The sequence below is a fragment of the Pteronotus mesoamericanus genome, unplaced genomic scaffold, assembly GCF_021234165.1.
Source record: "Pteronotus mesoamericanus isolate MK-2021 breed Mesoamerican mustached bat unplaced genomic scaffold, CSHL_Meso_final contig_20, whole genome shotgun sequence".
NCBI classification, from domain to species: domain Eukaryota; kingdom Metazoa; phylum Chordata; class Mammalia; order Chiroptera; family Mormoopidae; genus Pteronotus; species Pteronotus mesoamericanus.
Genome location: NW_026555085.1, coordinates 163,836 through 184,292, shown reverse-complemented (window position 1 = coordinate 184,292; position 20,457 = coordinate 163,836). Strand labels below are relative to the sequence as shown.

At 41.2% G+C, this 20,457-nt stretch overlaps 1 protein-coding gene across 1 annotated transcript; it reads right to left on the bottom strand.

The window, feature by feature from the left end:
* Nucleotides 1–15,388, bottom strand: LOC129067268 (zinc finger protein RFP). The gene is made up of 8 exons (XM_054568990.1): nt 14,631–15,388; nt 13,276–13,371; nt 10,569–10,799; nt 6,617–6,639; nt 4,748–4,863; nt 4,604–4,636; nt 2,403–2,429; nt 1–817 (listed from the first exon to the last, which is right to left on the bottom strand). Exons 1-8 carry the CDS (start codon nt 15,048–15,050, stop codon nt 222–224), a joined length of 1,542 nt encoding a protein of 513 aa, XP_054424965.1. The 5' UTR covers nt 15,051–15,388; the 3' UTR covers nt 1–221.
* Between the last annotated feature and the right edge of the window lie 5,069 nt (nt 15,389–20,457).

Sequence of the window (20,457 nt, the reverse complement as noted above, 5' to 3'; positions counted from 1 at the left end):
TCTAGTTTTTATTTCTGAACAATTTTGATGCTTCTCATTACATCTCATAATTTTCATGGGGAGAGGATGACAGAGACAATGGACATCTGTCTCCCACTGCAGGGACATGGAAAGTGGTAAGGATATCCAGCTGTGAAGGACAGGAAATGGCAAGGCAACAAGATCCCTTATGCCTAGGGTAGGGTTATGGCCAATAGCCCTTCTGGCCCATGTTCCCCTCCTCAAGGGGAGGTCTCCATGGAATGACCTTGATTTCCAACATGGCCCGAAAACCCATCGATCCCACTCATGGGGCAGATGATCAGCGGAGCTGCACTCTTCCCTCCTGAGTAGCTCAGACTGAAGTAGGGCCGGACAGGACCACAGAAGGTAGCATGAGAGAAAGTAAAGGTGTGACACCTCTCTGTCACATTGTAGAAGGACACCTCACCAGCATCATAGTCCAAGAAAATCCCCACGCGCTGAAGAGGGGTCCGCAGGGGGAGGGCAGTCATTGGAGAGGTAAGAGCCCAGTATTCCTTCCCATACCACAAGGACACTGCCCAGAATCCATTCTGGGGGGCAGAGGTTACCCCACCTTTTCTGCATACTGAGTCTTCACAGACCCCTATGGTCCACTTGGCTTTATCTCCCACCTCTACCTCCCAATAATGTCTCCCAGCGATGAAGCATGGAAAGCCCAAGACACAGGGAAACAGATTGAACCGTTCAGGATTGTCAGGCAGGTCCTGTTGGAGGTAACTGTACCGCACTTGCCGTAGATTGTCAGAGAGGATCAGGCTCGGGTAGGCTGTGTCTGGGTCCAGAGTCACATCCACTGCAGAGACACAGAGGGGAAGGGGAGGGTCAGCTGAAAGCCTGGAGAGCCCACTTTAAAACACCCCACTTCTCTCCTACCAGCCTGATAAGGCAATAAGAGTGCCTGCTATAGGCTGAATTCATTTTATGATGAAATACATCCTGAATTTAACATTAAAAAAAATGATGGTTTGAGTTAGCTGGTCACTTTTTTAAGCCAGAATATATTGAAAATATTGAGATTTTTACCTCTGTTCCCATTCTTTCACATCTTACACCGTAAGATCCATTATAAACTGAATTTCCCACATATATTCAGAGTTCGGGAATTGTGAATAAGGAACTGAGAACCTGGAACAATTTGCCCATCTTTCAATTCACTTTTATATCCTCCATTCCATGGGATCTTTACTCAGCACATCCAAACCCTACTCATCTTCTCCTTATGTCCAATACATGACCCACATCTTCCTCAAAAAAGTTGTTTTTAACAGCCCAAGCTATTTACAATTTCCCTCTTTTAAATCTAAAACTGTGTTGCCCATGTCTTGTACTCTGGTATTTAGTATTACAGCATCTTTCAATCACGTGGACTCTTCCTCCTTTATAATCACTGATAGTTATTCTCGCATTTGCTCTTCATAGCTTGTTAAGGAGAAAGATTCCTAAACATTATCCCTCCAAACCAAAGCTCAGGTGGGCTGCATGAATCCCACAAAAGGTTCATGACAGGCAACTTGGTAGAGGTGAGCAAGATGCTAGATGGTCAGTTCTTGGTTCAACCATCTGTCCACAACAGTCACTTATTTTTTTCTCATGCCATGGGTATACTTCATACCTCCAGCCAGACACAAACTCCAAGGACAGGACTGTGTCTCGTGGTCTTTTGTTACATCTACAGTACCCTGCACAATCTTAGCATAAGACATATACAAGGTGTTCAATTAATACTTGGAAGAATTAAATATGGATCACAGCAGCCATTAAACTCCAATGAAAGAAGGCCTGTTGTATGTGGAGTCTCTCTCTTCATAAAGAGGTTTCCACACAACAGAAGATGGCCTTGTGACTATGGAAAGTACACCCAGATTTGAGTAACTCTGAGAATACAGATTTATCCAGTCTCCCTGAACATTAGGTGAAGGTATGGTCTAGAGGAGGAGGAAATTTTAAATCTTGTCCCAAGGCACAGAGATGAGAAGACACAAGACTCCTAGGATTCCTAGCACTCAGAATGAGTTGAAATCAATCACACTTTGCTCCAATCATTCTTTTCAGCAGAATGGTTGGTTTTTGCAAACTACACAGTGCACTGAGGCTGGGGAGGCAGAGCAATGTTGCAGGGCCCTACTCTTTGGGAACTATAGCTTTGCTCTGTAGGTATTCACAGCACCTGATCTTGACTTCCTTTTATTTCAAATGTCCCTGGCTCTGAGTCATTGTAAACACAGAGAAACAAGCAATGATTTTTTTAATGGTTGTTTATCATTCTTACACAGGTAACCTCAAGGATCTAAAGTCAGGCTATTTCTAAAATCATTCAATAGTGGTTATGGCCTTAAGGATTTGTCCTCCTTTCCCTGCATGGTTTTTCTATCACTTACCTGAGTATAATTGAGCCTCTCTTAATTCTGAAAAAACAAAAGAAAAAAGAAGTTATGGAACTCACATCAGTATGTCTAGGAAATACCTCCCTTGAGGGAGCTTTGATCACACAGGAGCGGTCTCCACTAGAAACCTGTCGTCAGTCACACAGTGATTTCTTCATACAATACATAATTCAATCATCCAGCTTTAAGGGAAGGGGGAGGAACTGGGAACTTTGGATGAAAGGATAACCATATGCCTAACACCAGTAGCCTATTGGGTCAAACTGAGGCAAGACCAAGGATTCCACCTTCCACTGTGCAAGCTGGGTCTGCAAGGGGGAACACTGCTCTACGTCCATATCACACACAACTCCTGGCTTTCATAAGCCACCTCTGCTCTAGGGGCTAGGTGGCTTGAGTGACACCTACTTAACACACTGGGACAAATAAAACCATTCACTTAAGACACTTTAGAGTTGACAAAGGATTTACACAGATGTGTTAACAGTAAACCTTTTAAGTGGCAGGAGAAGAGAAATGAGAACCAGATTGAGGAAGGTCATGTCTGAACTAATGGGTTCTGGTATTATCCACTGTATTAAGTGGAACTTCTCCCTATTTGTTTTGCTAATGGACATGTGTATGTCCCTTAAATCTATGTTGGTAGATACCAAAGGAGTATGTACCATATTTTGCCAAGTATAATGGCACACCCATGTTTTTGGTCCAAACTTTCAGGGAAAAATTTTTTGTTTTAATTTTTTAATACAATTATTTATTTATTTATATTTAGAGACTTGTTTTTTGTATTATAAAGGAATTTAAGCATTTATTTTTGAACATACAGATATCATTATTGCTTTCTAGAATTATTCTTTTAACACATAAGCATAAATAAAAGAATTTTTAAAAGTTATACAGATATAGAACTATATAACGTACATCCTTACTTTTCTCTCAAAAATTTGGGCAAAAAAGTGAGCATTATATAAGGCAAAATACGGTATATGAAAAGATACAATGCAAATAAAGATTCAGCACATATATATATAACATAGTAAATTATCAGAGATTACAGGGAAATGTAACTTGTAATAAATAAAGGGCTTATCTACATATAAGGATTTCAGATCCCACCATACTGCCTAGGAATTTTAGCAATTAATACATAGCTAGCTCCTTACTGAATCTGGCATACAAACAGAAAATTTTATATTTGAAAGAATCTCCCTTAAAAACCTAGAACACTTTATTTAATAAATGTAAATATAGGGTTTACTGTGTGAATTAGGCTCCATTCTAAAGGCTTTAGAAATGGCACCTAATTTAATATAATCCTTACAACCTGGTAAGGTAAGAACTATTATTTTCCTTATTTTACAGATGATGAAATTACAAACATACCTTATTTTACTGAGCTTCACAAATATTGTGGCTTTTATACAAACTGAAGGCAACACCTTCTACCAGCAAAAAGATTACCATTTGCTGAAGGCTCAGATGCTGGTTAGCATTTTTTAACAATCAAGTATTTTTAAATTAAGGTATGCATATTTATTTTTTAGACATAACACTATTACATACTTAATTGACACTATAATGTAAACATAACTTTTATATACACTGGGAAACCAAAATATTCTTGTGACTCACTTTATTGCAAAATTTATTTTATTGTGGTGGTGTGGAACCAAACCTACAATATCTCTGAGCCATGCCTGTATGGTGCAGAATCCACAAGGCAGTGCTGGGCCCAGGACCCAGGCACCTTCACTCCTGAATCCCACCCCTCACCACTTCCCTCAAGGTATTGTCTCCTATACTAGCCAGTAGCTATATCCAGAAGCAGCAGAAACTCTATAAATTATAGCTATAAATACTGGGTGAGATGAAACATAACTAGGATAGTTTCTGTTTACTCTCTTCCCCAATTAAAGAATAAAAACAATAATACTAATTCTGAATTAATTTTGGATTGCCTCTTTTTCTCCTCCATCAATGTAGATTGAGAACTGAGTGCATATCATTAAAAGACTTCAGAGTGAAACAAGAGGCTATTAACTGAAAAAAACTAACAAAGCAAAAAGGAAGGTGTAAAATATCAAGGATGACTGGCCTGTGGGCACCCCCCACCCCATATCCCCACCCTTTTAATACAGATGTTTGTTTTCCCAGGAAATTCCAACAACAAAAGCCCATTAAGTAGATAAATTTACCTTGGATTTTCTCCATATCTGACTGCATTTTTTCTAAGGAGAGAAAAAAAGATTAGTTTGTATCTTACCACTTAGAAAATCCGTCTGTCAGGCAACACAGATAATAAATCCATTTTCCCTCACAGGTACCTCTTTTTACATTACCTGTGAACTGCTTCAGACTTTCAGTCATAAATAGACATTTTTGGGCAAAAATATGGATTTTCTCTTGCAGATCTGGAGGTGTGATCCAAGGTTCTGGGATCCTAATTCTTTCAGCCCTAAGTTTAAAAAGAAAAAAAGAGTGAATCCCTTTCCCAACTTCATGACCTTCCAGGGGCCAGGACAGGGCCTAGGCTGCACTGGCTAACAGAGGTCAATAGTCTTCAAAACTTTTTCCATACTCCTTTCCTAGACTATCATCCTGTAGATCAGAAAAAGATGTATCTTAGTCATTTTTTTTTTAATCCCCCAAAGCATAAAGCTCATGGCTTTTCAAAAGGCTTACTGAATTAAACTGAATTTAAGGCCAGAAAGCACTAGATTCCATGACAAAGTCCCAGATATTCACGATGGGCAATGACCCAGAATCCTCAGGTTCCCAGATATGAGAATGGCATCTTCAGACAGAAGGGTACTCTCTAAACAGCACCCAATTACCCACATCTTCAAGGGATCTATGGCAAAGACTGATTGCTAATTGTCTACCCACAACTATCCCTTCTTCCATCTTCCAAACTTTACTGGGTTCATGGCTGCCCAGTCTAGATGTGACCCCATGACAGAGTTCTGACCAATGAGAGGTTAAAATGTATCTTGTGTTAATTTAAGAAGCTGGCCTAAAAAAGAAATATGACATGACTTATCTCCTTCCTGCTGGTTGGCATTCTAGCAACTATCTTGTATATAAGAATGAGGGCCATACCTTAGGGATGGCAGAAGAGTGAATAAAAAGAAACCTGAGAGTCTGATGATCACTGGAGTTACCATACTCATTTGCCATCTAGCACATTTCTTACATGGTGGCAAAATTTATTATGTTTAAGCCTAAAGACAATGAAATTTTGGGTTTCCTACCTCATATAGCCAAACCTAAACCTTAATGGCACAAATGCTAGGATCCTATGTTAGGTCCAAACTGGCATCAAAAAGTCAAAGTAACAAGAAAGGTAGTATTTGCTGGGGTCGGCTGGCTGGAACAGTTCCAAGTACCAACTGCTCTCCCTCCCAGAGGCCCTTAAGAAACAAGTCTATCAACATGATTCTATCCACATAGACCCCGAGCCAGACTACCACATTTATGAGGTCCTCGCCCATCTCTTCAAATGCTCCCACATAACCAAGCTGCATTTCCTCTGGAGAGTTTTCACCATTCAGGATTTTGATCAGTTTCAAAGTTCAGCTCTCTCAAAGTCATTTTCCACCCCTGTAGGCACTCCCTCAGATGTCATGTCCCCCGGCCTTTATGGCTGCCCTCACCAATGGTCTGCCAAGAGAGCTTTGCCATGGTTTCTTGCCCACTCTGAGCTCTCTCTGTTTGGTCATGTTCCAAAACACAGGGAGTCCTTTTTCTTACTGTCTGATGATATAGTACAGAAATATTGAGAATACAAGCCAGAATCCAGGTGTCTCAACACTAATTATGTAACTAAGCTGGTCATAACTTTTTTAGGCCACACAGGAAGAAAGGAAGAATAAAGAGAAAGGATTCTGAAATGTTTAGGAAGCAAAAAGTTCCTGTAAGCCTCCCCACTCCCCATAGAAGTGTCCTCACAAACTACCAGCACCCTCCCACATGAGTCCCCTATTCCATCACCTCACCCCCACGATTTGTCAGTAATTCCTGAGTTTTAATGAGAAGAGCTGTGATCTATCCAATTCCTTTGTGCGCACTAGTGATTCTGTTCAGGAAGAGGCAAGGTATGTGACCATTTGGTAAAATAGCCATCTCTGGCTTTGAGCTCCTTTCAGGATTTATAAAAGGAGACAGTCTTCCTCTGCTTGATTTAACACTGGGGAGAGAAAAAATGGTACCTGCTCAATGTGTCCCCGATGTCCTATAAGAGAAGGGAAAAGGATAACCGTGAGAAGTCATTCATAACTTCAGTTTTCTTTCATAGATGTTTGCTGAAAACCCAACTACAGGCTGCTCCTGGGAGAAATCAGGAAAACAAGGAACACCATTCACAGTCAAGGAGCTAAAAACCAGGCAGAAGAAGCTGGGATGCACACTAGTTGCTATAGGACATTTCCTAGGTTCTCCTACTGTAACACTGCTCAAGGACTTCAAGATGTCAAATTTGCTAACTCAAGCATCCTACCCTTGGACCACAAATGTACAGCTTTCTCCTCTCGATATCTGTTGTGAAATAATTTCAAATACACAAAAAAAGCTGCTAGTACAAAAGGTCCTATATACTCCTTCCCCAGACTTACCAGATTATTATAAACTCATTTATCCCTAGGTCCATTTGAGAAGTCATTTTTTACATTATATCCCTTGACCCCTTTATACTTATAAAGGATTTCCTAATATATGTATTAGCATTTCCTAAGTACACTTGCTTATATAACTACTGTAGAGTTATCACACTCAGGAAATTGAACATTGATATTTATCTAATCCATAGCCCATATTCTATTTTAACCAAATGTTCTTTATAGCTACTTCTCCCCCTAAAGTAATCCAGGATAATCCATTACACTTAGCTTTGATGACATGTCTTTACTCTCGAACAGTTCCTTGTCACTGATTTTATTTTCCATGATACTGACACTGTTTAATACTGGCTAGTTATTTTATACAACATCCTTCTATTTGGGTTTGTCAGACACTCCTCTGGTGATTAAATTTAGGTTGTATGACCTTTGACCAATGTATGTGTGCCCTTTTAAATGTACACAATATTTGCGTTCTTCTTACTAGTGATATTCTGATCACTGTATAGCTTTTATTTTTCCTTATATAATTAATAAGTAAACTAAAAGTGATACTTTGAAATTATGTTAATATTTCAATTCTTATTAAACTTTCCCTTTTTTGATTTAACATCCATCAATAATTATGGTCTGAATTAACTTTCATTATGATGGCTGTCAACTGATCATTTTCTAACTTCAAAATTCCTTCTATATTACTCAGTCAATATTCTACTGGAAAGAAGAACTTTCCCTTATTTATTATTAGCATGGTCTCAGATTCTCATGTTATTCAATAGGTTATAATGCATCACTGTTCTTATTTCAGTGTTCAAAAAATCTGAGAGTTGGCTGGAGAAAATCTGTCACTCTTTCTCCCATCCCCTCCCATCCCATTCTTGCCATCCCAATATTTTCTGGTTCACCCTTCCAGTATATCCTTTGTAAATATAAGCAAAATGCATGTAGTTTCCAATTATCTCATCTTTCTTACACAAAAAGTAAAATTCTCTCTATTTTGCAGTTTGATCTTTTTCACTTAAGACTATATTCTGTAAACCACTCTGTTCATAGGTGTCTTCTTTATGCTTCTTTACAGTTGCATAGTATTCCATTGTGTGTGTGCATGTACATGCACGAATGCATGGGTATGCATGCAAATAACTGACTTAACCACTTATATCAAATATCCAGAATAGGCAAACCCAGAAACACGTACCAGATTGGTTGTGGTCAGTAGGTAGAAAGAGATTAGAAATGGGTACAGATTTCCTTTTGTGGGGAACAAAATGTTTTAAAACTAGATAGTTGTGATGACTATACAACACTGTGAGTTTACTAAATGCTAAGTTGTACACTTAAAAGTGGTTGAAATAGTGAGTTTATTAAGTATATTTTCTCATACACACACACACACACACACACACACGCACATATACACAAACCCTACAAACCCTGAGGTCCATCTTTCAAAGCTCTTTTCCTAGATGAGCCCAACCACCCGTGTTTCCTATGCCTGTATCAGAGCAGTCATGGTCTAAGAGAGCAGAGAGACAGGGCAGACTGCTCCCGATATAACCCCAAGTTCACTGACCAAGTATTATGTCTCACGAACCACCTGGCTTTACTTTGAAATGATGATTTCAGAAATATCCCCCCCCCGCCGGATGGTGTGGCTCAATGGGTTGAACACTGGCAACCAAAAGGTTGCCGGTTGATTCCTGGCCAGGGCACATGCCTGGGTTGCAGACCAGGTCCCCGGCTGGGATTGTGCGAGAGGCAGCTGATTAATGTTTCTCTCCCTCTCTTTAAAAACTAAAATCTTAAAAAAAAAAAAAAAAAGAACTTTCCTAGATTGTTCAAAGCTCATACCTTCCTAACTCCTCTTCAGAGGTGATCTTGCTTTTTAACTTCAAAACAGAAATAAGGCCACCAGGTTTTTGTGAGACCTTACAACCTACCTGCACCTACCTCTCTCGACTCTCTGTTCTTCCCATAAAACAGAGAATCTTCCTAAACTAACTCCTGCACACATTCTTTAGTTCCCATTCTCTTCTGCCTTCTCAGGAACAGCACAATGATGATTAGTCCATCACTGTTACAGTTTCAGGATTTTCCTCACCTTGTTCCTTATAACATAGGCTTTCCTCTCCACACATTTTAAAAAAAATGTATAATCAATTTTTTTAAGCATCCTTTCCCATGAAACCAACAACCCTACCTCTTGTCCAAATATTTTCTTATATCTCCCTCTTGTAACAGTCATCTATTCTTGTAGTCTCCATTCACCGCACCCAGTCCCCACCACTCTCCCTAATGGGCTCCTGACCAAACTGTCCTCTGTGGCAGTTCCACAAAGGTTATCACAATGGCCATGTTTTCTTTCTCTTTAAAAAAAAAAAAAAAAAAAAAAAGATTTATTTTTAGAGAGAGGGGGAGGGAGAGAGAACGAGAGGGAGAGAAACATTAATGTGTGGTTGCCTCCTATGTGCACCCCCCACCGCTCCCCGTCCCAGGACTTGGCCTGCAACTCAGGCACGTGCCCTGACTGGGAATTGAACCAATGACTCTTTAGTTCGCAGGCTAGCACTCAAGTCCACTGAGCCACACCAGCCAGGGCACAAAGGCCATGTTTTCAAAATCCATTGACAGCAGCCTCCTATTATTTCACCTCAACTCTGCTGTCCATTCCCTTCTTCCTGCAACATTCTTCCTTCCCAATTCCACTCTGACTCTCTGGTCACCTGCTCCCTTTGCAAGCCCTTCTTTCTCTTTCTGGCAATGAAATACTGGTGCTCATAAAAGCTTAAAGTAGGCAGTCCTTTTGTTGTTATAAAGCAGAATTTGGTAAACTTCTTTTTTTATTTTTTAAAAGGACAGACAGTCCTGGCTTGCTTGAGTGCAGTCCTGCAAAGCAAAAGGTGGCTGAATCAATTCCTGGTCAGCGCACATGCCAGGGTTGTGGGCCCAGTCCCTAGTTGAGGCAGCCAATCAATGTTTCTATCCGTTTCTCCATCCCCTTCCCTTCTCTCTAAAAATAAATAAATAAAATCTAAAAAAAAAAAAAAAAAGAATATAGTCCTGGCTGGTGTGGCTCCAATGGACTGAGTGCCAGCCTGAGAACCAAAGGGTCGCCCATTCTATTCCCAGTCAGGGCCCATGCCTGGGTTGTAGGCCAGGTGCCCAGCAGGGAGTGCACCATACACTGATGTTTCTCTCCCTCTCTTTCTCCCTCTCTTCCCTGGTGTCTGAAAATACATAAATAAAATCTTTAGAAAAATTAATAAAAAAAAAGAATATAAATTTCAGGAGAGCTTATTCACCATTTAATCGCATTGCCTAACCCAGAGCAGATCATTCACATGTGTTGAATGAACACATGACAAATAGGCATCACTCCTTTCTTATGATATAGCTGGGTGAGGTTTACTACAGCTTTACCACCTGCACTGTGAAGGTCACACCACAAAACTGCTTGGGCTAACCACTCCTACTCATAAACATGTTGTTTAAGAGAGACAGGAGACTTGTCAGCAGGTGCTGTCTGGGCAGGGAGCTCTTATCTTACCTGCAGGAGTTCCCTGGTGGGCTGCTGTTGCTTCTCTTCCAGCTGGGCAATCAGGCTGCTGAGCTGGGAGATGTTGCAAGAGAACTGGGTGATGGCACCATTAATACTGTTGTAGATAGCCAAGTCTAGTTCCTCAAGGCGGGCCAGAAGGCGATATTCATGCTCCTTCAGTGAGTGATACAGCTGCTCAAACTCCCAAATGATCTTCTCCCTCTCCATCTGGGTCAGGCTCTGTGCACACAGTGAGGGACAATGAGGACAGGGAAAATTTACTTTTACAGCCCTTCCCATTTCTTCCCCATTACCCACTCCAAGATCTCATCATTGCATCCAGTATACTAAAAAAAAGTTATCTTATTCATTCTTTTTTCCAATCTTTACTGACAGGCTATATAATGGCCAAGAACTGAACTGCCCCAGTGATAATTAAGACAGAGTCGCTGCCCTGAAGAAACTCAGTCAAGTGAGAACTGGGTTCATGTGACACACGTACATAATCAGGGATGGAAAGTAGGGAGAGGGTGACAGCTGTGGTAAGAAAAGTTGGTATAGTCTTCACAAAAGCAGTATTCAGAGACTTACAGGATGAACAAGAGCTCACAATGTGGTCAAAGACCAGGAGAGCATCCCAGGCAGAAGAAATGGCACAGGCAAGAGAGTGGGGAGAGAAGGCAATTGGTTCTGTCTAGATGCAGCAACATAAGTACTGAGGGTAGAAAAAATTAAGAGACTAGAGCATACTTTGCCTGGCAGGCTAAGAGGAAAGGACTTTATTGCAACAGGGAACCATGAAAAGCTCTCAGGGAAGTGACATGTGCCCAGTAAAGGACTTTGCAACATTCAAACACAATTTCTACAACAATCCTCACATAATAACCTTGATGGGTTCCCTTAGGTCGTCCACTATAATCTACACCCTCCATCTGACCTTCAAGGTTCATTGGTGCAGATCTATTTGTCAAAGTCTCCCTACCTTTCATTCTCTACCCCACTTCCCACTGACAGGGCCCTATTAATGCTTTGTTCTAAACAAGGGATGAACAAACTCCCTTTGTTTACTCCTTCTGAATAAAGTTTTATTGGAACATAGCCACACCCATCATTTGCATATTGTCTTTAGCTACTTTGGAACTACCAGAGATGAGTAGCTATAGTAGATGTATAGTATAGATGAAACCTGAATAGTTATAACAGTTTGGAACAGCACAGTTGAGTAGTTTTAACAGATGATATGGCTCACAAAGCCAAAAATACTTACTATCTGGTTCTTTACAGAAAGCTTGTTCCCCCATTTAAACTCAACTCCTGAGAACCTTCCCTCACTAACCATTCCTTTAACCATCCTTCTTAAGCACTCTTGTGCTAAGCATAAACACCTTTGTTTATAAATCCATTTTAAGCTCATACCTCTCCTCAGCTGGGTAAGTCTTCCCAGCTGGATAAGTTTTTCCAGGACATAAACAACACAATATAATCTTAGAAATGGTAAATTACTGCTGAAAGAGACCTTAAATATCAATTAATACAGTGCTTCTCAAGGGAATACTAGATATACATCTCCATCCTGGGGTGGAGTAGGGGGCAATTCTGTCTATGGAACTGTTTCTAGATTACAGGTCATTTATAATCCCTGTCCCACCCTCCCCAATCACTGCATTACTCGAGTGACAACCACATACCATTGGAGGAAAGGAGAGTATAGTACTACTAGCCTCACTGAAGAACAAGTGTAGTCCAACCTACTCATTTCACATATAAGAAAACTAAGGCCTCAAGAGGTTGTATTACACTGTCCATCTATCCAACTGGCTAGTGTCAGAGCAAAGAAGTATGTCCAGGTACTTTATCAGAGAAGGGCTGTCTCCTTTCTTTGACAATCCTCCCACAGAGGACAAGGTTATGTGTGTAATAATTTGACTCGATGTAAGCTCAGTAGATTCTCCATCCATCAGACCTACTTTCAAGCAAGGGGAGCTGAGGTTTAAGAGGTCTGTGTGGGCAGAGTAAGCAGTGGCATCATGGGAATAAGTTGCCTGTCTAAAAGCTCTCAGCTACACCCTGGCCATGACTGACAAAATTTCTTACAAGATGGCGTTAGACACTACCAGTCTAACAGTTTGCTTCTCACATGCAAATACCTGTAGTGGATGGAATTTTTAATACTTTATTTATTGTTCAAAAAATGCTTAAAAACCTAGGCGATAGTTTTTTTAAGTATATAGTATAAAAATTTCTGAATTTTTTGTTTTGGTTTTCAAAACAAAACCCCCTAATATCCCTATCACAAATTAGCACATAAGCCACTTGCTAAGGCCTTGGGAGACTAAGGGAAGGAAACAAAGTGAAAAGTTCAGAATTGAAGTGTTGTCAGGAAAGTGAACACTCCAACAAGAAGCAAATGGGGGGATTATGCAAAGCCACTGTCAGCATCTGTTGGCAGAATAGAACCAAAGGAGACTGACTGTGCCCAAGAACTTCACCCATGTCCACTTTGTCAGAGGTAGACCCTGATGTACGCAAAGCTAGAGGTTTATTAAACTTCTGTTGTCAGACCTCCAGGGTTTCCAACAACCATCAGGCATTGTTTCACCTTTACCTAGAAGTCTGGGTGACATGGGTGAACAAGGTTAAGGAAGTAACATCAGACTTACAGAAGAGAAAGTAACTAGCAGAAGTGGTATTATCTGTGAATTCCAAAGGCCCTTACCAAGAGTTCAGCTCGTGCCTGCTCCCCCTGTGCTCGACGCCTCTTTTTTAAGTCTTTCACTCTCTTTAGGTGGTCCAGCTGGTTCTGGATTTGCTCCTAAGAAAAGCAAAAATAGTTGGGCCATTCAAGATTAGGCAGACCTTAGCACCAGCATGGCTATTCTGTTCATCACACACAAAACCCACATTTCTGATGCCAAGTCCTGGGTTAGAGCCTGTCCTTTGACCACACTGTCATCACCAGGGCACAGGGGTCACCACAACCTCTCCTTTGGCAGTTTCTGTGTAACTTCAACAGAGAGTCAAGTGTACTTGAGAGTTCTGTGTACTTGCCCCTAGAAGGACACTGCATGGCCTAGTGCAGCAATTTTCCTTTTTCATATCATGGCACACATAAACTAATTTCTAAACTCTGCAGCACACTAAAAAATATATTTTTTTCCTGATCTCACAAAAAATACTAAAAAGGTATAATTTTGATTCATTCACACGAGATGGCTATCATTGTGTTGGCTGTTGTTACTTTTTTATTTGGCAATCGAAGATAAATGAGCTCAGTGGCCCTGACTAAATATTTAGGTATTGCATGTTTTAAAATTCTCACAGCACACGGGTTTAAAATCGCGGGCCTAGTGGAATCATAACTGGACTAAGAGGCTTCAAGTTAAGTTGCAGGTGTTCCACAGTTAGCATGCTGAAAACATTAGTTTGTTTCCATGTTGTTAACTCTGCTATCTGTTCAACCGTTCACAAAGGGTTCCACAGATCATTTTATTTCATTTAACCTTTAAAACTTACCTTCTACAAGTCTTAGTGGTTAAATAACTTAAGCAGTAGTTTTGATCCGTGAGCTTCTAGGACAGAACAGAGCCTTGGGAAGTCCTAGGAAAATGTTTATAGACTTGGTGGCGGGTACCCGCTTGATGTATACACTGCCAATTAACGTGTGTTTTTGCCTGAGATCAGCTAGGAACCGACAGGAGTAAGAGCATCTCTGAAGCTTACCAATCTGTACGTGGTTTTAGGAGCACCTTTTATACAGCCAAGGGGGGTGGTTCTCGTGGGCCGTCTTCTTGTACAATGTGCCCGTGAGCCAGTAAACATAGGGACACATAAGGAAAGGAGAGTGGGTACGGAGAAACTTGTGGCTTCCTCACCATCTACAGGTTTTCCTCCCAAATGTGAGTGCCCGGGCTCTAGAGCGGACAGAGGAAATGACGGCTGTGAACCACAAGTCTGGCTCAGCCATTTTCTAGGCGGAAAAAAAAGGAAGCCTCTTTGGCTCTCTCCTCTCTTTGTCCCGCTCTCCGCCCCGCTTCCCCTCCACACGTCCTTCTTAGCGCACCCGGCCCTCACCTTGAATCCCTCCACCGCCTCCTCCAGCGGCAGCACGCTGTGACCGCGGTGTTCACGCGAGCGGTCGCACACCACGCAGATGGGCATCTGGTCCTCCTCGCAGTACAGCTTCAGGGGCTCGCGGTGTTTCTCGCACACGCCCATCTCGCCTCCAGGCCCCGACGGCCGCTCAGTGCGCAACTGCTTCACCAGTTGGGTCACGTTGGCCAGGTGCCGGTTGGGCCGCATGTGCCGCTGCGGGAAGGTCTCCCGGCACTGCGGGCACGACACGTTGGTTTCCGCCGCGCCCCAGCAGCGGATGAGGCACGAGCAACAGATGTTGTGGCCACAATCGAGCATCATGGGCTCAGCAAAGTACTGCAGGCACACGGGGCAGGTGGTCTCCTGCTGTAAGCAATCGGCCACGCTCCCGGAGGCCATGGTGAGGGCCTGCAGGGGTACACGAGCATGGGCCCCAGCGCCCAGGTCTTGGCGGAGCCAAACCCTACCGCGCTTCCAGCCGTTCGCTGCCCCTGAGCGGTGTGAGAAAGAGAGCTGGGCCGGAGGAGGGCGGTGCCTCCCAGGCCCAGATCCCTGGCGTGCCCGTGCGCTGGAACCGCGAAGGAGGCGGGCCGCTCCCCGAGCCGCCGTGCTGCGCAGTGTGAGCTTGGGGATACTGCGACACCACAAACCCAGCAAATACGCCGAGGGTGGGGAAGGGAAGCAGGGGTTCCTGCAAGCACCAAAGAGCGCCGTACAGCGCGGCCGCGACCCAGCAGATCCCCGGGCCCACAGACCCCACCCCTACGAGAGCGGAAGGGGCGTGTCCGGGGCGGGTCTTGGCCTGGCCTCCCACAGCCAGGGGTTTGTGTGGCCTCTGCTCCTGAACAATTTTCTCCGGGAAAGCACAGAGGAGGCCCGGCCACCTGCTCAGGAACGGGACGCTCGGGAGCACAAGCCTCGGGGACCGGTAATAGAGGCAGACAGTGTCCACGGGGCGCAACGATAACAGAGTAGCCCTGGCCTTAACGTTCTGGGCCCACCGCCGAGCTTGCGCGGCCCTAGGCCTGGACCCCTAGTCTTTGGTTGGGTTTCCTGCGCGGTGCCCTGGACTCAGGTGGGGAAAGAGAAAGCGGGCTCTGCGTTGGTGTGGGAAGAGCAGGCATCTGGCCTCCTCCCCAGGAGGGACAGGGGTAGCAGACGTGGCCCCACCGGTCTGTGGGACGCTTTATTGAACAACCCCGTTACAGGCACCCGTAGTTTTGTTTCAAAGAAGAAAGGCTTAATTATCAGAAGGCAGGAGAGAAGAAGAAAGAGAGAGAGGGAGGGAAAGAAACCCGCAGCGTAGAATTATATTGAAAAGGACCTAAACGTGTTTGCTTGTTCTCGAAGTACAGGGAGATTGATAATTCTGCAGTGACTTCTCATTATCTAGTAGATTTACAAATCTTTTGGATTGCACCCTCATCTCTACCGTATTTAGTTTCCTTTACTATTTTCTCAGTGTTGTCTTTTATCCTCTAAATTTAATTGAATCTGGACAGCCTTGCTTTGCTTCTCTTTCAGCTTGCCACTGTTCATTTTAATTTCCATTACTACACTTTGACCTAAATTATTTCAACAATATCAGTTTACAAATGTTTTTTAAATTAATTAGTAACTGGATCAGTGCGTATCAATAGTAAACAGTTCCACTAGTTTACCTATTTCTAGTCTTCCCCTATTTACATTAACAACCTCGGGGGAGAGAATCATCTTTAAAAACCCCCTAACAAATTTCCTTCATTCTGTCATTTCTCACTTAGAAATCTTCAAAGCATCCTTTTTTGCTTCCAGAACATTGTCCAAACTTTGAACATGGAGTTCAGTCCAAGCACTTCTGGCCTCCAACATCGGCTGCCATTCACACGGTTTTATAATGCTGCCAGCCTAGCCTCTGGTTCAGGTTGTGCTCACCACAATCCTCTACAGAGCCTACTCATGATCCTGTCCCTTTCTGGGAGCTAAACCTAAACAAGCAGGCCACTAACTCTCTCTCCAATCAGCCTCCCATGTTTACATAGCACTTCAAATTCTGATACTTGGTTATTTTCTATCTTAAGACTTTCTTTGACTTCGTATGGAAACTCTTACCCGTCTATCAAGGTTTTTTTTTAGAATACTAGCATACTTTATAAACAGGAAACTGAGGTCAGATTCTTAAGTAACTCTTAGGAGGACAGAAGCTCCTCTCCAAACCTACTATGTTCTCTATTATGCCTTGCACATAGCTCTAATCATATTGACTACTTAAATACTTGTTGACCTATTAGACTAATAATTAGTTTAAAGATTCCACAGTCATATTATGCATACTTCTTTATACCAATTATTTATTCAGTTGTAAAATGACACGTGTAAACACAAATGCCCATTGGAGACAAAAAGGTAACTTAAATGAGCAGACTGGACCAGTAGGGAAAGATAGGAACAGTGCTGCAAATGTCCATTGACAATGTGGTCCCAGCATATTGCCAAATTTTTACATTATTCAAGAGAAGCCAAAAATCTGGAGTTTTATGTGTAATATATTGACTTTTAGCTGTTGAAAACTAAATATTGTAAAATGATCTCTGCCAAGATGAAATTTGCCTTCTGACTTCCAATTTGGGACTTGGTATAGCTGTTTATATTAAAATGTCCTTATAACATTTTATTGTTATAAAATAAAACTCCATTTTGTTGATTGTTTTATAGCTAATCCCTACTTCTTCCTTAACATTTTATTCCAGGTAGCAATATGTTCGGCTAAAAGGTACTTCCCAGGCCCCTTTGCCCCCAGTATTATAGTAGATTTATGAAGGCAGTGCTACAACGTGAAAGCTTGTCCAGCTGGTTACGGGTGTTCACAGGAACACCCTCAATTCACCCAACACTTTTTCACACCTCAACACAGTCCTGAGCTTGTGGGTAGCCAATGATAACTATATGGAACTTTTTGGATGGTAATTCTGAGAAAGCTTCTAAAAGCGTACTCAGCCAGGAAGTAGGCCCTTTGCACCTTCCCCTTCCTAATCCTTCTAGCTTGGAATGCGCACATGGTAGTAGGACCTTAAGCAGCTGCCCTGGACAATGAGGCAAACTTGAAAGTGGAAGCCAACACTGAGATGGTGCAGTGAGGTAGTGAAGCCCGGTCCTTATTCACTGCTCAGTGACTGCATCTGAATTTCAAGTATATGAGACAGAGCCACTATCTTGTTTAAGACAATTATTTGGATTATCTTCATATGCAACAGAAACTAAACCTATCTGATAAAATATAATTTTTATTCATAAAATTTTTTATTTTAAAATAAATTCCTACCTAAGCCTTCTATACAACCTATGTGCCCTGAAAGTACCAGTGATTTCTAATAGCATTGGCTAAATCCAGATGACACTTTTCCGTCTTCAAGTTAATGTTTCTAGAGGACACTTCCGTCTTCATGTTAATGTTTCTGAGGCATTTGACACCATTGGCCCTTCCTCCTTGGATTGTTTTCACTTCTAGATGCTAAAATGAGTAGGCCCTGATGAAGCCTACAGTATTCTGCTTCTGCTTTCTTCTGTCATCTGCTTCCACTAAGTGATACTAAAGTTAGTCTGGAAAAATAAAAAGTAGTCAGGAAAAACACAAAGGTACAAGTAAGAATAAGCTGAAAGATAAACAGGACAGAATAATAACTGAGAAAGAGGCCCAAATATGAATAAGAATTGACCCAAGATGAAGAAGAAGTTGCAGGCTAATGTTGCACATTCAGTAAATGATCCTCAAACAACAGGTTAGTTATGTGGAGAAAAGATAAAAAGATCTTTTTACATCAAAATACATTCTACATCAATGAAATACTTAAATTTTAGAAAATCTATAAAAACTTTTTAAAACATTTTAAAATTTTTTTATTTTTAAATCATGCTTATTCTATTACAGTTGTCTCAATTTTTCCCCTTTTGCCCTCCTCCACCCATCTCACCCTGCCCCCTTACCCACAGTAATTCCCACTCTGTTGTCCAGGTCCATGGGTCCTTCATACGTGTTCTTTGTTTAGTCCCTTCCCATTCTTTTCACCATTGTCCTCCTTCCCCATCCCCTCTGGTCACTTTTACTCTGCTCCATGTTTCCATGCCTGTGGTTTATTTTGTTCATTAGTTTATTTTGTTGAATAGATTCCACTTATAGGTGACATCATATGGTATTTGTCTTTCATCAACTGGCTTATTTCACTTAGCATAGTATTCTCCAGTTCCATCCATGTCGCTAAAGGTAGAAGTTCCTTCTTTTTCTTTCTCTTTTCTTTTCTTTTCTTTTCTTTTCTTTTCTTTCTTTCTTTCTTTCCTTCTCAAATGCAGATTGATTTTATTTATTTTTTTAAATATCAAAGTTAATTATAAAATATTAAAAAATTTAAAACCATTATAAAGTCTCAGCATTTAAATGAACATGACGCTAGCACAGAAATAATCAAGTAGATCAATGAAATATAATGAGCATTCTAGAGACAAATGTATATATCTGTCTAACAATGTAATGTATGATTAAGTTGATATTTCAAATCATGAGTAAAATATGGCTTATTCAACAAATACAGTGCATGGACCACTATTAATTGAAATGAAACAAATATAGAACCCTATTTAACACATTATGCAAGAAATAATCAGGTGAGTTAAAAATCAATATGTAGAATCTAAGGAGTTTTAGGAGAAAATACAAACTAATATTTTTCTTACCCAGAAGTAAAATACTCAAACCCAGAAGCTATATTTTATGACTATATTAAACATTTAAGACTGTGCAGTAATATACAAATAAAAAAGTTAAAGGACAAGTAATAGAATAGGAAATTATGTGCAACACATCTAAAAAAGGATTAATGGTTTGTTTTGTTTTTTAGGGAAAAAAATTCTACAATCTTAATGAAAAAATGGTTAAAGAATACCAAAAAGTCATTTAAAGCTTTTTAAAAATCCTAGAAATAGGCAAGAAATATACAAAAACAGGTTTAGTTTTTGTAAACAAATAATAAAGGAGCAATTAAAATAACATCATTGTCACAATCAGATTCAGAAGCATTAAAAAAATATTTATCATATCAAGTATTGGCAACTGTGAAAGGAACTGGGTATTCATAGATGCTTTTTCTACATCATAAAGCAGTCTAGCATATTTTACAGTGCTGGTTTGCTGGAGGTATATTCTTTTTTGATGTCTCTTATCTGGGAAACTCCTTATTTTGCCTTCCATTTTAATTGAGAGCCTTGCTGGGTAGAGCAGTCTTGATTGCAGACCTTTGCTTTTCATTACTTGGACTATTTCTTGCCATTCCCTTTCTGGCTTGCAGTGTTTCTGTTGAGAACTCAGCTGCTAGCTGTATCGGGGCCCCTTTCTATGTTACTACCTCTTTCCCCCTTGCTGCCTTTAGGATTCTCTATTTGTGTTTGATATTTGCCATTTTAATGATGATGTGTCTTGGAGTGGGCCTCATTGGATTCCTATTCAGTGGGACTCTCTGTGCTTCCTGGACTTGTGTGATTTTCTCTCTCCTCCAATCAGGGAAGTTCTCCATCATTCCTTTTTCAAGCAGGTTCTCTATCCCTTGCTCCTCTTCTTTTCCTTCTGATATCCCTTTTACACGGATATTATTACGTTTCATATTGTCCCACATTTCCCTAAAGGCCTCTTCATTCTTTCTGAGTCTTTTTTCATTTTCTTGCTCATTCTGGGAGCTTTTTTCTACCTTGTCCTCCAACTCACTGATTCAATCCTCTGCTTCATCTATCCTGCTTTTGATTCCTTCCACTGTGTTCTTCAATTCATAAATTTTATTCT

What these genes read in the sequence shown, in the direction of transcription:
- LOC129067268 (XM_054568990.1), bottom strand. Translation starts at nt 15,050, where the DNA reads ATGGCCTCCGGGAGCGTGGCCGATTGCTTACAGCAGGAGACCACCTGC. An exon ending in AGGCACGAGCTGAACTCTTG is followed by an intron (nt 10,800 to 13,275) that starts GTAAGGGCCTTT and finishes CTGTGTGCACAG; the next exon opens with AGCCTGACCCAGATGGAGAG. An exon ending in ATCGGGGACACATTGAGCAG is followed by an intron (nt 4,864 to 6,616) that starts GTACCATTTTTT and finishes TTTTAAACTTAG; the next exon opens with GGCTGAAAGAATTAGGATCC.